This window comes from Cololabis saira, chromosome 21 (genome assembly GCF_033807715.1).
Source record: "Cololabis saira isolate AMF1-May2022 chromosome 21, fColSai1.1, whole genome shotgun sequence".
Taxonomy (NCBI): Eukaryota; Metazoa; Chordata; class Actinopteri; order Beloniformes; family Belonidae; genus Cololabis; species Cololabis saira.
The window spans coordinates 34,031,148-34,047,764 of record NC_084607.1 but is presented as its reverse complement, the minus strand read 5'-3'; the positions used below and the strand labels follow the sequence as shown (position 1 = coordinate 34,047,764).

General features: G+C 42.7%; 1 protein-coding gene across 2 annotated transcripts in view; it reads right to left on the bottom strand.

The window, feature by feature from the left end:
• The window catches only part of LOC133422189 (zinc finger protein 239-like), a 38,207-nt gene that overhangs the window by 13,351 nt on the left and 8,239 nt on the right, over positions 1–16,617 (bottom strand). Inside the window, exon 3 of one of the 2 annotated variants that reach the window (XM_061712133.1) lies at positions 427–2,353. The exons of the other annotated variant lie outside the window; for it this stretch is intronic. Within the exon in view, the coding sequence (XP_061568117.1) occupies positions 1,322–2,353 (1,032 nt within the window). The 3' untranslated portion in view covers positions 427–1,321. Of the gene's footprint in view, positions 1–426; positions 2,354–16,617 lie in introns of those variants that run through there. 2 annotated transcript variants of the gene reach the window in all.

The following is a 16,617-nucleotide window of genomic DNA, read 5'->3' as shown; positions in this document are numbered from 1 at the left end:
TCTGCTCAGTTGCTTTTGACTCAATATTGAAATGTAGTGTTAAATAAAGGGAATTGTTCAACAGAATGAGGGCAGTACAACACAGACTTCACTTATCTAGTGTGAATCAGCTGAACAAAATACAGATGTCATGGTGTCATTTTAGAATTATTGCAGGTCCAGAGCTAATTTAAATCCAGCACGAATAATAATGATAATAATGACTTGGATTTATATAGCGCCCTTCAAGGCACCCAGAGCGATCATTATTCATTCACACAGATTCTCCCCGGTGGTAGCTACGTTTGTAGCCACAGCTGCCCTGGGACAGACTGACGGAAGCGTGGCTGCCATATCACGCCAAACGGCCCCTCCGACCACCACCAACATTCATACACATTCATACACATTCACACAGGGCAGGGTGGGTAAGGTGTCTTGCCAAGGACACTACGACAGCAACTGGGACGGAGCGGGATTCGAACCGCCGACCTTCTGATCTTTGGACGACCTGCTCTACCACCTGAGCTGCTGCCGCCCCATAGTACATATGGTGATAAAAACCACATGAAAAACGCACTACTGTGTCTCTTTTCTAATACTCTTACAGTCTTGTTGTGAGTTTGCAGTGAGCAGGAAACTGAAATCCAGCAGGCAAACAAATAACTTATTTAAATGTCTTTCTAGATGCATAACAATGAAACATAAACTGGTGAAAAGTCAAATTTACCGTATTTTCACGACCATACGGCACTCCGTATAAAAAAGGCGCAGTATCAGTTATGTGTGCCATTACTGTATTTAACACACAAATACGCCGCACCGTATTAGTTCATTCGTTTATGGGAGTTAAATAGAGGGACTGCCAACAGCTTGTGTGTCCTGGCTACGCTAGAGAGTATGGTTACTGTTATTTATTAAAAAATATATATATAACAGTAACCATACTCTCTAACAGTTATCCTGGTCTCAGCGCAATCAGGCTGCAGATGAAGCCCGACGGGCTGAGTCCTGACACCTCCCAGATTATCAGCAAGCGCAGCGTTCATTTGTTTCACTTCTTTTTCCACATCGGCTGTGAGATGGTCACGCATAGAGTCACAGATCAACAGCGATGGTGATTCATGAAATCACCTGGTCGTTCTCATGGTGGCTTCAACTACATCCGAAAAAAAGACTATAAAAGAAGAATATGCGCCTTATGGTCGTGAAAATACGGTAAGATAAAAACATTTTTTTACAGTTGAAACTAAAAACAAAACTCCGGATTTCATGTCTAAATTGGTACCTTTAACTGAGCTCTCTGAGTAAAAGCTGCCCCACACTGATAACCGACAATTTTTTATCCAGTGTGAATACACTGATGACGCTTTAGACTACGTGACATGGTAAAAGCTGCCCCACATTGATCACATATGTAAGGCTTCTCTCCAGTGTGAATACGCTGATGAATCCTTAGACTACCTTGTTCGGTAAAAGCTGCCCCACACTGATCACAGCTGTAAGGCTTCTCTCCAGTGTGAATACGCTGATGGCGCTTTAGACTACTGGATATGGTAAAAGCTGCCCCACATTGATCACATATGTAAGGCTTCTCTCCAGTGTGAATACGCTGATGACTCCTTAGACTACCTTGTTCGGTAAAAGCTGCCCCACACTGATCACAGCTGTAAGGCTTCTCTCCAGTGTGAATACGCTGATGATGCTTTAGATTACATGACATGGTAAAAGCTGCCCCACATTGATCACATATGTAAGGCTTCTCTCCAGTGTGAATACGCTGATGACTCCTTAGACTACCATGTAGGGTAAAAGCTGCCTCACACTGATCACATCTGTAGGGCTTAAATCCAGTGTGAATACGCTGATGACCCCTTAGACCAACTTGTGTGGTAAAAGCTGCCCCACACTGATCACATCTGTAAGGTTTATTCCCCGTGTGAATACGCTGATGACTCCTTAGACCATCTTGTAGGGTAAAAGCTGCCTCACACTGATCGCATCTGTAAGGCTTATCTCCAGTGTGAATACGCTGATGATTCCTTAGATGACCTGACATGGTAAAAGCTGCCTCACACTGATCGCATCTGTAAGGCTTATCTCCAGTGTGAAAACGCTGATGACTCTTTAGATTACCTTTTTGGGTAAAAGCTGCCCCACACTGATCACATTTGTACGGCTTTTCTCCAGTGTGGATACGCCGATGAATCTTTAAACAACTTGATTTGGTAAAAGCTTTCCCACACTGTTCACAGGTGTACAGCTTCTCTTCAGTATGAATCCTCTTTCGGACCTTCAGACCTGGTGAAGTGGTGAGGACTTTATCACTCCTATCACAGCAGTAACTTGTGGTTCTCTCTTTGGCTTTATGTTTCTGTAAGGAAAGAGAAAAAGACTTAGATCCTGTTGTTGGCTGACCGGACAAATCCTTTTTCAGTTCAAGTCAAGTGCTGTCTGTCATGTTCGCAGTGAAACAATGAAGAGTTTTATGTCTGAGTGCTATGTTAAGCATGTTCTGTTATCAATGGCTCTTGACAGCCAGAAACAGTAAGATAAAACATCTCAATAAGTCAAAACATAAGTGTGAAGGGCTAAAGCTACCCACCCTCAGAACAAAATCATAACTTATTTATAGAAATTCCTTGAGATGACTGATGGTGTGTTTAATGCATTCTGTACAAACTCAAAATGTCCTTAGTCAGCACTTCTTCTACCCTGACCATGTGTGTGCGGTACACAGTGTAGACAGCGAGCTAAACACACACTCCAATAAAGACCCTGACGCAATAAGGATAATTTAGGTATCTATAGTTGAAGTACTTTAGTGAAATTGCAACAGAAACAGCAACACAGAAAATAATTTATTTGGGGGCATTTCTTCTTCTTCTTTCTTTCTCATTTAAGCTGCATTGCATTATGGGTGTAAGCGCCATGTATAGCTTATAGTTTAATTCTTTTACTGCATAATATGCCTTGTTGTTTACATAGAGGGAATATATTTCAGTTTAAATTTTGAGAGATATTATTTTATACTTTAGTGATTAATACTTAAAGCAGCACAACGTAACTTTCAGCTTTTGTTGAGTTTGGCGGCTCCTTTGGACAAAAGCGGTAGTGCTTTACCAGTAGTGTGGAAGGATTCCTACCATGCACCTCAAAGTTACATAGTGCCAGTGAAGGCGATACAGACCCCTCAGACCATGACAGAGGTGTCATTAAACCTGTTGTAAGTTGATGTACCATCACAATGACTCTGGAAATATTATATTAAGGTGGAAAAGTTACATAGTGCTGCTTTAAAGCAGCACAACGTAACTTTCAGCTTTTGTTGAGTTTGGCGGCATCTTTTGGACAAAAGCGGTAGTGCTTTACCAGAAAGAACACTACGTTTCCCATGAGCACCAGCGCGTACTGCCGGAAAGATCCTGTAGGCATTTGTTTTGATGGTGAATTAAATAAGACGGGACGGACTTTTCTGTTTCACCAAGTGAACAGACGGAACGCAAAAGAAAGATGTTAAACTGCTGGAAAGGAACTGGAATTTACCGGGATACCTTAAACAAGGAAGCCAGGGAGCAGTATATGGAGAAAATAATGATTATTATCGGTCTGGATCCATATGAAATCCCTTCTAAAGAGTGGAGCTCCGACGAGGAGCTCCACTCTTTAGAAGGGATTTACTGCCGCAGTTCTGCAGAACCCACGTCTCCGGCTACCTTGTTTAGGAGTGTTTGGCAGCTGCCTTGGTAAATGTTTGACTCGCCATGTGTTTCAATAAATTAGTATAATAGTACAACATACAGTACATGTTTTGTATTACTCTTACTTCTCTTTTCTTTTTTTTTGACTGCTATATTATGCTGAAGAGGCTCCGAGGCGTGAGCAATATTTTTGTTTTCCTCGTGAGATAATTTTTTTCCTCTGCAGCTACAAATAGTCAATATTTTTTCCTCAACAAACTAGTTTTATCTGAAGATTGGGGTTAATCGCAGCGCAAGAGCTGGCCAGCAACTGCATTTAGCTGGAGAAGTGGGGAATAAAACCCGTATGAATGATCCGACCCCAGTCTTTGTGTTTGTGGTTTAATAAACCCGTGTTTTGATCCTACCCCCGTCTGTGTGCGTGTTAGTTTGTTTACTGTGGAACGTTATGTTTGGTCGTTACAGCCGCGATCCGACCGAGCCGACGACTCTTTCACTCTTTTACTTTGTTAGGTCAGGTACTCGGCCTCCGTGGTTCTGCCTCCAAGCAGGAAAGTGGTGAAAAGTTAAACCATTAGCAATCTTTTCCCCACGTCTGTTATGTGGAGCTGCTGCAGCCACAACACAGCAACGGGTTACCAGCTTCTCCTGAGCTCTGCGCTCCACGCCCCGCCCATTTTCATCTCGACTACGAATCGGGAAGGTGGGGGAAGTGACGTATGCCGTAAAGCAGTCAAAGCCGTAAAAATTTGTAGTTTTTTAGTGTGGCAGGTTTTCCTACCATGCTCCTCAAAGTTACATAGTGCCAGTGAAGGTGATACAGACCCCTCAGACCATGACAGAGGTGTCATTAAACCTGTTGCAAGTTGATGTACCATCACAATGACTCTGGAAATATGATATTAAGGTGGAAAAGTTACATAGTGCTGCTTTAAATTTCACTAATGAGATTTGTTTTGCCTTAACGGTTTCTGTAGTTTGGGCCAGTGGGGCTTCCGTAGCGGGAGTAAGTGCGGGACTCTGTTTTTTTTTTTGATTCATTGAATAAACGAGTGACGGTGGAGCAACACAGTGTTTTACCGTTGTGTTGACGTTCTGTTCCGTACTCAACGCGTAAACAATCTCCTGTCGTCATTACCATATATTCATGAAGTGAGTAACAAGTTTAGCAAAAGAAGAAAACGTTAAAAAGGTATAGTCCCTGATTTTGGAGAGCTAGCAAGATTTGAAAATGGCACCTCCTCTAAGCCCCGCCCCCTCCTCCCCCTCCCGTCAGCACTCCGTCCAAAGCCACAGAGCACACACTGAAGGCTGATTTATGGTTCCACGTTACACCAACGCAGAGCCTACGGCATAGGGATCGCCGTAAGGCCGATTTATGGTTCCGCTTTAAGGCCCTGACACATCAAGCCGACTGTCGACTGTCGGGCCGTCGATGAGCGTCGGTGCGCGTCTGTCGGCCTAGTTTTCCCGGTGTGTCCCGCACATCGCCACAGGTCGGCAGCTTTTCAGCCGATTCGACATGTTGAATCGGCGTCGGCCGTCGGTCAAACAGCTCACTCTGTGATTGGCTATTCAGATCTGCGTCGATTTAACGCGGAACCATAAATCAGCACCCGAGCCGGACTGCGCAGATGGTACGTGCTAGTTGGCCCTTGGGTGTCGTCTTTGCGGTGTGTCCAAGTACTTCATTTTGAGCCCGACCCAGCCCGACATAGGCGACGCGAGGCGACACAGCAGTCGGCCGACAGCGGGCGACGTTGGGTTGGTGTGTCCTCGGCTTTACACCAACGCAGAACGGTGCGCGTCGCCGCGTCCAGAGCTTCCAGAGCCTGCAGGGCACCGCAGCACAGCAGCCACCGTCCGTGGCAGACCCCCAGTAGCGGACAACCTGCGCCGAAGAATCGCAATTTGGCTTTCTTTTTTTTAAGCAGAGTGCAGGCTGGAAGCAGATATAACGTGACAAGTGCGCGCATGGGAAGGAGGGGGACGTGGGCGGGACTTAAAATGAAGGCATCTGATTGGTTCTTTCCCCCTTGCCAAGCCTCTGGTCCTCTGACCAATCCGTGCCATTCGGAGCGCAAATAACAGATTGGTCAGAGTTTTTACAGGATTAAAGCTGTCAGAGAGGTCAGATTTTTTTCTTTCCTTTTTCTGAACACATTATTCACTGGCTACTCTCAGGATGGAAGGACCATTTCACCCAGTATAACAATAAATGTTTTTGAATACAATTACAGACCATACCTTTAAGTCTAAAGATAGTCACTACAATGGGTATTGTTGTCCTTTGCTTTGTGTTGCGTTCCGTGAAGAATTGTGGGTTTATTATGATCGTAAGGGTTTGTGAATGTTTATGGGCAGCGTTAGTGCATCATTACACACTCCTTTACTTGTTTGTATTTTAAGAACCGACACCAGAACTTAAGTTGGTGGGACGAAAAACGGCTCCGCTTTATTGTCAGGCATATTATGTCATCTACTGATGGATTAAGCCCAATGTACACGTTTATTGAGTCTTACACATTGTGGATGTCCGCGATCACCTCTCTCATAAGTATAACAATGTGAACAACATAAACTTATATTTAAAACATGAAGCATCACGATCTGATTCCTCTGCTGCAGAAATAAAGACAACTTGTGCCAACAGGATTATCGAAGTGCAAACGTGAGAAATAAAGAACAAAGTCGGGCCGCTCTGTGGCGCAGTGGGTTAAGCAGCGGCTCATATACTGAGGCTACAGTCCTCCTGCAGCGGTCGCAGGTTCGAATCCCGGCCTGCGCACCTTTGCTGCATGTCATCCCCGATCTCTCTCTCTACCCCTTTCATATCTGCAGCTTGAATAAAGGGCCACTAGAGCCCCAAAAAAAAAAAAAAAAGAAATAAAGAACAAAGTTGCTGTAACGGAGGAGAGACCGGTCTAGGTCCCGGGAGGAGAGACTGGTCTAGGTCCCGGCCTACATCACCTGGAGGAGAAACCGGTCTAAGTCCCGGCCTCCATCACCGGGAGAAACTGCTCTTCTGACTTGCTCTGTAGAGTCTTTTTCTTCTAAAGCCAGTGGTGCAGGTGTGTTTTTTTCAAGAGGAAAGAAGAATACAGTTATGGGTCGTTGTTGTCACTCTTTCTTATAAACCACCATGCTGCTGCTGAAGCTCATTGGCCGTTCTCAGCATTGTTGCTAAGCAACCGACGTTATTAACACAGAAAGTGAAAAAGCAGGGAGACTGTTTAGCCAATCAGAATGCAGAGACCGGTCTCCATCACCAGGAGGAGAGACTGGTCCAGGTCCCGGCCTACATCACCTGGAGGAGAAACCGGTCTAAGTCCCGGCCTCCATCACCGGGAGAAACTGCTCTTCTGACTTGCTCTGTAGAGTCTTTTTCTTCTAAAGCCAGTGGTGCAGGTGTGTTTTTTTCAAGAGGAAAGAAGAATACAGTTATGGGTCGTTGTTGTCACTCTTTCTTATAAACCACCATGCTGCTGCTGAAGCTCATTGGCCGTTCTCAGCATTGTTGCTAAGCAACCGACGTTATTAACACAGAAAGTGAAAAAGCAGGGAGACTGTTTAGCCAATCAGAATGCAGAACACGATGCACAATGCAAATCCGTGAAGCAGCGAGACGTGAAAGGTGAACTGCGTGGGATTCCTGGTGTTGCGGTCTGTTGCTGCTGCACGGCGTGCAGGCTCAGATCTCTCCCGACTTTTTTGTCTAAAACTTAGATTTTTTTTCTGGTAAAATAGCACTATATCTGGTACACTACTGTCTTTATTTCAACACTCGCTCATTTTCTCTTCCGTAACTTTCCCTGTTAACATTCACTGATACATTTTCTGTCCGTTAGCCTCTGTTAGCATCTTAGCATGGCCTCTCCGTCTTCCACCGCTTCACCTCTTTGCTGCTCAGTGTGTGAAATGTTTAGTTATTCCTCTACCTCCTTTAGTGAAGACGGTAAGTGCTTAAAATGTAGTTTATTTGCAGGGCTGGAGGCGAGGCTCAGTCAGTTAGAGGTCCGGTTCTGCCAATTTGACCATAGTCCGATAGCCTCCTCAGCTAACCAGGCTAAGCTAGCAGCAGACCGACCTGTAGCAGCTGAGGGTAGCCGCTCCCCTGCAGCTCCCGAGCAGCCGGCCAGTCAGGGCCGGTGGGTGGCGGTTCGGAGGAAGCGTAGTCCTAAAGGGCTCACGGAACACCACCACCCGCTTCATGTGTCTAACAGATTTTCCCCACTCAGCGACACCCCCAGTTGAGAAGCCGACCCTGGTGATTGGCGACTCCATAGTCCGGCATGTGAAGCCGACTCCAGCGACCAAAGTTAGGTGTATCCCGGGGGTCAGAGCGGGCGACATAGAAGCAAATTTGAAGCTAATGGCAGGGTAATCGTAAATATGGTAAAGTTATCATCCATGTCGGAGCTAATGACTACCGTCTTCGCCAGTCGGAAGTGACCAAAATTAATATTGTCTCGGTGTGTAACTACGCCAAAACCATGTCGGACTCCGTAGGTTTCTCTGATCCCCTCCCCAATCTGACCAGCGATGACATGTTAAGTCGCATGTGTGAAATACACAAAAGTGTAGTCACATTTTTGTTATTATATACTTTTTTGATTGGCCTTTGGTGAGCATTGGAAATGAATAGGGATCGGTATCCCAGGAATGCTCCTGTTCCACCTTCCACCACCAGGTGGCGCCTCAACACGTTGAGAGGTCGGTTGACAGGTGTGATCTCATCCTCCCTTTGCTTCAGATGCGCAAGGAGAGAGAGAAACGCACTCAAACTGACTCTGTCCCGTGTTTTTCCCTGTTTATTCAGGTAAATATAACGTTTCGGTTTGAAACGAGTTTATAAGGATTACTTTATACTTTAAATCAAAAACCGGACCTGGTTTAATGACATGACTTTGTATTAATTTGATGTATATAGCCGAAATTTAGGATTTTACACTTTTTTTATGCCGGCGGCCGTTACAGCCGTTAGGGCCGTTTAATATGTGACTTGTTGGTTGTTTGCATGGCTGTTATTTTGTATGTAGCTCCCTTTAGTTGTAAATGCTCCTGTTTTGTGTTCAATGTGTGAATTCATGTTAAAAATGAAGAAGTACATTTCCTTTTTCTTTATATATTGTTAATTCTCTTCAGTTCTGCCTTGAATTATATCTAGTTTCCTTTATACATTGTATTTTATCAATGTAGAGTTAACCTGTTATCAGAACAGAAGGAATTCAGTTTGGTTTCATTATTGTATAAATATGTTTTTAGTTATGGGACAGTTTAGAATAACCACACAGTTATTAGGGATGTAACGATATATAAAAAAAAAAGAATGATTAATTCTGTGCAATAAGTAACATGATTGTGGAAAAAAAGCAAACATGATTACAGTATGTTGATGCTGAGGAAGAGAAAACATATGGGAATATGAACATAAATGAATATAAAAAGATATTGTAATGGTTAAGACATATATGACTGAAGGAAATGTGAGTTATATATATATTTTGTGAAGATGATTGATAATAAATCAGATGCGCAAGGAGAGAGAGAGAGAAACGCACTCAAACTGACTCTGTCCCGTGTTTTTCCCTGTTTATTCAAGTTTACCTGGCAGAGCAGTTTAAAAAAAATATAATCTGTTACAAAGCCACATCCTGGGCGTGTAACACATGCTCTCGCTCCGTTGCTGGTTGTATCGGTGATGTTCAGAAAACGACGTGGCCTTTATTGACAATTGGGAAACGTTCTGGGGAAAGCCCGGTCTGATTAGAAGAGACGGCATTCATCCCACCCGGGTTGGTGCTGCTCTTGTCTCTAGTAATTTGGCCTGTTTTATTAGACCCTCTCCCTGACATCGCAGGGTCCAGAGGGGTATTCCAGGAAGCAGGTTCAACAAATTCCGAGTTTAAACCTGAACTCTGAGTTGACTTAACCTGAGATAGGAAAGTCGGAGTTTTCGGTTCCAGAACAGCGGATTTGAGTTAGTTCAATCAACTCTGAGTTTGTTAAAAACGATAAAACAATTGATCTCTGCTACGGTAATGTAAAGAATGCATATAAAGCGTACAAAAAACCTCCACTTAGTGCCGCTGATCATAATGTTGTACATCTTATGCCTGGATATCGCACAAAATTGCAAAGAGAGGGCGTGGCTAAGAAGACTGTGAAAAATTGGGATGGAAACGTGGCTGAAACACTTCAAGGCTGCTTTGACTGTACAGACTGGGACGTGTTAATTAGTGGGAATAGTCTGAGGAAGCGACTGAGGTGGTTTCTCACTACATTACCTTCTGTGAGGAAATAATTGTCCCAACCAAAATTGTAAAAGTATTCCCTAATAATAAGCCGTGGATCACAAAAGCCTTGAAAACCACTCTAAATGAAAAGAAAATAGCATTCATCTCAGGAAACAGGACTGAGTCAAAAATTATTCAAAATAAATTGAACAAACAAATAAAATCTGCCAAGAGAGCTTACAAGGATAAAGTTGAGAAGCTTTTTCTTGAAGGCAAAGCCAGGGATGCCTGGGCAGGCGTGAAAACACTGGCCGGCCTTCCCAACAGAAATCCTACCACATCACACCACAAGGATGGGGAAAAAGACTGTGTCGAAATGGCAGAGAGTCTGAATCAGTTTTACTGTAGATTCGACCAGTTGGACTACTCACAGGAGTGGCAGGAGCTAATAACTGAACTCACTCCACTGACTCTCTCCAATGGAAACCTGGAGCTGCAGCAGGTGGATGTTGAAAAGGTTTTTAGAAAGATTAAGACAAATAAAGCACCAGGACCTGATAAGATCAGTGGACGCTTGCTGAAAGTCTGCTGCAGTCAGTTGTCTGGTGTTCTCTGCTCTCTCTTTAACCGCTCCCTGGCTGAACACTCTGTCCCATCACTCTGGAAATCTGCCATTGTCTGTCCAGTAGCGAAAAAGACCAATCCAACTTGTAATAATGATTATCGACCTGTGGCATTAACATCACTGGTTATGAAGAGCTTGGAGAAGCTTGTTCTTTCTCAGCTTCAGGAAGAGCTCAGTATGCGTGCTGACCCTCTTCAGTTTGCCTACAAGCGGCACAGGGGTGTGGATGATGCTGTTCTCACCTTGCTGCATGAAACTTTCACTCATCTGGAGAAGCCCAAGTCCTTAATCAGACTGGTCTTTGTGGACTTTTCTAGTGCATTCAATACCGTGCAACCCCACTTGATGGGCAGGAAACTGTTGCAACTGGACACCAATCCACATCTGATCCTCTGGGTCCTCTCATTTTTAACAGACAGACATCAAAGGGTTCAGATCAATGGTCACCTCAGCTCATCAAAGTTACTTTCCACAGGAGCCCCCCAGGGTTCTGTTATCTCACCGGTACTTTACACTCTATACACAAATGACTGTAGGAGTACGAGCCCTGGCATAACATACATGAAATACTCTGATGACACTGTTATTGTGGACACTACCAACTCAGAGGGTATAGAGAGGGTTAACTCATATAGGTATTTGGGGACAGTAATCGACCACAAGCTCAACTTCCAACCTAACACTGAATCAATTTTTTCAAAGTGCCAGCAACGCCTTTTTTTTCTTAGGAAACTCCGTAAACTTCAAGTCCACCAATCAGTCCTGACAGCATTTTATAAGTGTTTTATTGAATCAGTTTTAACCTTCAACATAACAGCTTGGTTCGGATCCTTATCCAATATTCACCGTAATCCATTAAATAAAATTATTACATTGAGCAGCAAAATAATTGGACAGAAGCAGGAATCACTGATCAGCATCTATAACAGAAGGACTAAACGAAAGGGACAACAAATAGCCTCAGACATCACACACTCACTCTACAGTCAGTATAAGCTCCTCCCTTCAGGTCACAGATACAGATCACTACAATTCAGGACAAACAGAGCCATGTCAAGCTTCGTGCCCTCATCAATCAGACTCATAAACAGCTGATCTTACCTATTCATTTTTGTACCCGCTTTTATACATATTTTTAAAAAATCATTGTATTTATCACGCACTTAACGGGGGACTTATATTTTTATATTTTTTATCTCTCTTTCTCTCGTATTTTATCTATGCTATGGTTTTACAGCATCTAAGTCCAGCAGTATTTGTGATTGCCCAATGTATGTTGCTTTATATTGATTGTTTGGTTTGTTTCTGTACTGTCCTGTTGCATATGTTATCTGTACACGCACTGATGCTGATGCTTTTCCACAAATGAAGTTCCTAACGGATAAATAAAGTTATTATTATATTATATTATTATTATTAAACTCGAGTTAAAAAGCCATCATCAGTAGAGCCCTGATACAAGGATTCACCATGGCAACCGGCGACAACAAAAGAGCGACATACTTTTTATTTTTTATTTTTAAACTTTATTTAACATTTCAATTTACAAAATCCCTTAGAGGAAACATTAGTTTGCATCTGAAGATCCACATAATTCACGCCGAAGTGTTAATACGTGCGTATGGCGAGTATGAGAGCATATTTCAGAAAAAAAAAACACGAAACACGAGGATGGAAAGGGCGTGGGGGAAAGTTGCTGCAGTCAATGTGTAAGTTTGAATGCAGTATCCATTTAACATTTAAGTGTTTCTCAATCCTGGTCCTCGTGGGCCCCTGTCCTGCATGTTTTAGATGTTTCCCTGCACCAACACACCTGATTCTAATTAAAGGTCCTCATTAGCTTGTCACCAAGGTCTGCACAGCTCTGTTGATGACACAGGTACTTTTATCACGGTGATAAAAGTTGAAGCTGAAGCAGGGTAGCATCTAAAACATGCAGGACAGTGGCCCACGAGGAACAGGATTGAGAAAGCACACTGTCTTATAATATTACAGATGAAAACAGTGGCGGAATGGTATTGAATTAAATTTTATTGTCATTTAGATCAGGGGCAGCCGCCACACCTCGGATTCAGGGGAAAATTTTTTTTTTTATTTTTTTTATGCATGAATTACTCTGTCTATTTGTATTGATTTATTCTATTACTTAATACATATAAAATAACTACAAATGCATATCAGAACAACATGATGGATTTCACTATATTACCTTTCCCAACACTTATATATAAAATACGTTGCGTTTGTTAGATACGCTTTTTCTGCTCTCTCTGCCGCTTGCCCCATTGGCTGAATTGACACCACTGAGGGAGGAGACGGAGAGAAACTCAGGCTTTATTGAAGTAAACCTGCTACCGAGCAGGTTAGGTTCACAGGCTCAGTTGCCATAGTAACTGACTCAGATTTTGAGTTAACTCGCTTTCTGGAACTGAAAACTCTGGATTTCCCTCATCTCAGGCTTAACAAACTCAGGATTTTCCCTAAACCCGCTTCCTGGAATACCCCTCAGGCCAGGATGCAGAGCTGTAGTTTAACAAACTTCTCTTCTGCTTCTCGAGGACCAACGCCTGCCAACAAAACTGTAGGATTGCATTATGTATTTGGCGACTCTAAAACTATAGGTTTACATGATGTAATTGGTAACTCTAACCAGGTGCCTAGCAAAATAGAAGTGGTTGCAGTTCCCCGCCCTCTAAAAGTTCACCAGGTGCGGCGTTATAGAGGCATTAACCAAAATAATCTTGTAAAAATTAAAACCAATGCACATTTGGTACCAATAAGAGACCGAAAAATTAGATGCGGACTAATAAATATACGATCGTTAAGCTCCAAGTCTCTGTTAGTAAATGATATAATTACAGAGAGTAGGAGTGATGTTTTCTGCTTAACAGAAACATGGCTACAGGAGGAAGAGTAGGTTAGTTGGAATGAATCGACTCCGCCCGGCTATTTTAATCATCACATTCCTAGAAATACGGGCCGAGGAGTCGCAGCAATTTATAACTCCAGTCTCCAAACAAAAATTGAACCTAAGTCCAATTATAATACATTTGAAAGCCTCACGCTTAGTCTGAAATTTCCGAGCTGGAAATCAGAGAAGCCAGTTGTGTTAGTCAGTGTTTCCTCTACATTCATTCAGCAGTGGCGGCCCGCCACTGCTAAATCATAGCACGCCTGAAAAAATTTTTTTATTATAATTTTTTTTTTTTTTGTCGCAAATGCACCATCGCCGCATTTCTCCACCTTCATCGTGAGGTCGCAAGAAAATCAAGCATGTTTGAAATCCTGGTCGCTCCTCGTGAAGGAATCGCACAGTTGAAGCAGCTGCGACCCGATTGGACTCATCCTTTCACAGAGAGCATGCGCAATCTCTGATGTCACGTCAAAAACTATTATTTGTAGTTTAAGTGTTGCAAATTCACATTACAAATCACGTTTTAATAGCAAAAAAAAAGACCGCATTTCCACGTACGGTGCGGGTCGCCGCGTACCCTGCGCCGTAGGCTCAGCGTTGGTGTAATTCGGAACCATAAATCAGCCTTACGGCGTAGCCTACGCCGTAGGCTCTGCGTTGGTGTAACGCAGAACCATAAATCAGCCTTACGCCGTAGGCTCTGCGTTGGTGTAACGCGGAACCATAAATCAGCCTTTAGTGTGTGCGCGCTGTCTGCTGTTCGGAACAACTCTTTTTTTCTCTTCTCATTTTGCTGGGACGCTGGGTTCCTCCGCCGAGACACAACTTTTGCTGTATGCGTTCTTTGTTGTGTCTAAAAATGATGCGCAGTGCCCACCCAATCAGAAACGGTACAGATATTTTGGGATTTTACTTTTTTTTTTAAATTATTTTAATTTAATTTTAAATGATTAGGGTGTAGGAAATTGAGAGAAACAATCTCATTATTTTCTATTTGTAGGTGAAGACTGACTTGAGAAACAGGCTGCAGCATCAATGGGCCACCTCTGGGAGAATTTCCTTACAACAGAGCCTTACAGCTCTTTTTTAAAAAGCCAAGGAAAATTAAATGCTCTGAGCCTGGGTGCAAACTTTGTCATTGAGTCTACAAAGCCTCATCTAGCTGATGTTTACATGTTATTTATTTAATATTATTGTTTTTATTTATTTTTTACATTTTCAACTGGTTAGAGTTGAAGTTGAAGTAACATTTATTTATTGTTCAGGGATTGTTCTTCAAAAGTTCAGGGATAAAAGCTAATAAATAGGTTTTGAAAGTTACATTTGCTGTCAAGTGGTCATTTGTGTACGCCGTACATTTAGGCCGCCGCCCCCCGGGAAGCATGCCCCCACTGCTGAAAAAATTCCTAGAGGAAACACTGTTAGTGGTAGTGTATCGGCCCCCTGCTGGCGCTTATCTAGAGTTTTTGTCTGAATTTTCAGATTTCCTTTCTGGATTATTGATTAGTACAGATAAATTCATCATAGTGGGTGATTTTAATATTCATATGGATGTTGAAAGCGATAATCTTAAATTAGCTTTTAATTCTCTTCTAGAATCAATGGGTATCTCACAAAAAGTGGACGGACTGATGCATTGTTTTCATCATACTCTCGATCTCGTTCTCACCTACGGTGTTGAAACTGATGATCTGTTGGTGTCACCTGTAAACTCCCTTTTATCCGACCATTATTTAATAACGTTTGAATTTAATGTTGTCGATGTTGAAGTGCAGGGCAGGAGGTATTATTTTAGCAGATGTTTGTCTGATGAAGCTATTGCTAAATTTAAGGAGGCCATTGCTCATCTTGCGACATTGGAAAATAGTGAAGCCCCTACTGAAGCAATAGAGGCCAGTGACCTGGGTTCTGTTGATGTTGATTTTCTTGTTAGTAACACTGCTGATCTGTTGCACTCAGCTTTAGATGAAGTTGCTCCTTTGAAAAGGAGGGTTTCTAGCCACAGGAGCTTAACTCCCTGGTATTATTCAGATATTCGCATGTTGAAACAAAACGTGCGTAAAATGGAAAGGAAGTGGCACTCTTGTAAGTCTGTAGACTCCTATCGTAAATGGAAAGATATTCTAATAGTATATAAAAAAGCCATTCGCAAAGCCAGAACAGCTTATTATTCAACGTTGATAGAGGATAACAAAAGTAACCCACGTTTTCTGTTCAGCACTGTAGCCAGGCTGACAAAGAGTCACAACTCTGTTGAGCCGTGCATTCCTGCAGCTCTCAGTAGTGAAGACTTTATGAGCTTCTTTAACAGTAAAATCACGAGAATTAGAGAAAAAATCCACCAGCCGGTTGTGGGCGTTTCTTCAGCTTTAGCGACTTTCCTAGGCTCTGATTTGACTCTAGACTGTTTTGATCCTATAGACCTCCCTGAGCTGACTTCACTTGTTAATAGAGCCTACCACATGTATGTCAGACCCCATCCCGACTCGACTATTCAAAAATGTTTTTTCTCTTATTGGTGCGACAATACTGGACCAAATCAACCTATCCCTAAGCTTAGGATATGTACCACAGGCTTTCAAAGTGGCAGTAATTAAACCTTTACTTAAAAAACCTTCTCTTGACCCAGACACCTTAGCTAATTATAGGCCAATTTCCAACCTTCCATTTGTATCTAAAATTCTGGAAAAGGCAGTTTCAAGCCAGTTATGTGACTATTTGTATAGAAATGATCTGTTTGAAGTCTTTCAGTAAGGGTTCAGAATGCATCATAGCACAGAGACAGCACTGGTTCGAGTCACGAATGACCTCCTCATGGCCTCAGATAAGGGACTAATGTCCATATTGGTTCTACTGGACCTCAGTGCTGCTTTTGACACTGTTGATTATGGCATTTTACTGCACAGGTTAGAGCATGTTGTTGGGATTAAAGGAACAGCTCTAAATTGGTTTAAATCATATCTATCTGACAGTTCCAGTTTGTTCATGTACATGAGGTTTCTTCAGAACAGTCAAGGGTCTGTTATGGTGTTCCGCAGGGTTCAGTGCTAGGGCCAATCTTGTTCAGTTTATACATGCAGCCGTTGGGAAGTATAATCCAGAATAACGGCATACACTTTCATTGCTATGCTGATGATACGCAGCTCTATTTGTCTATGAAGC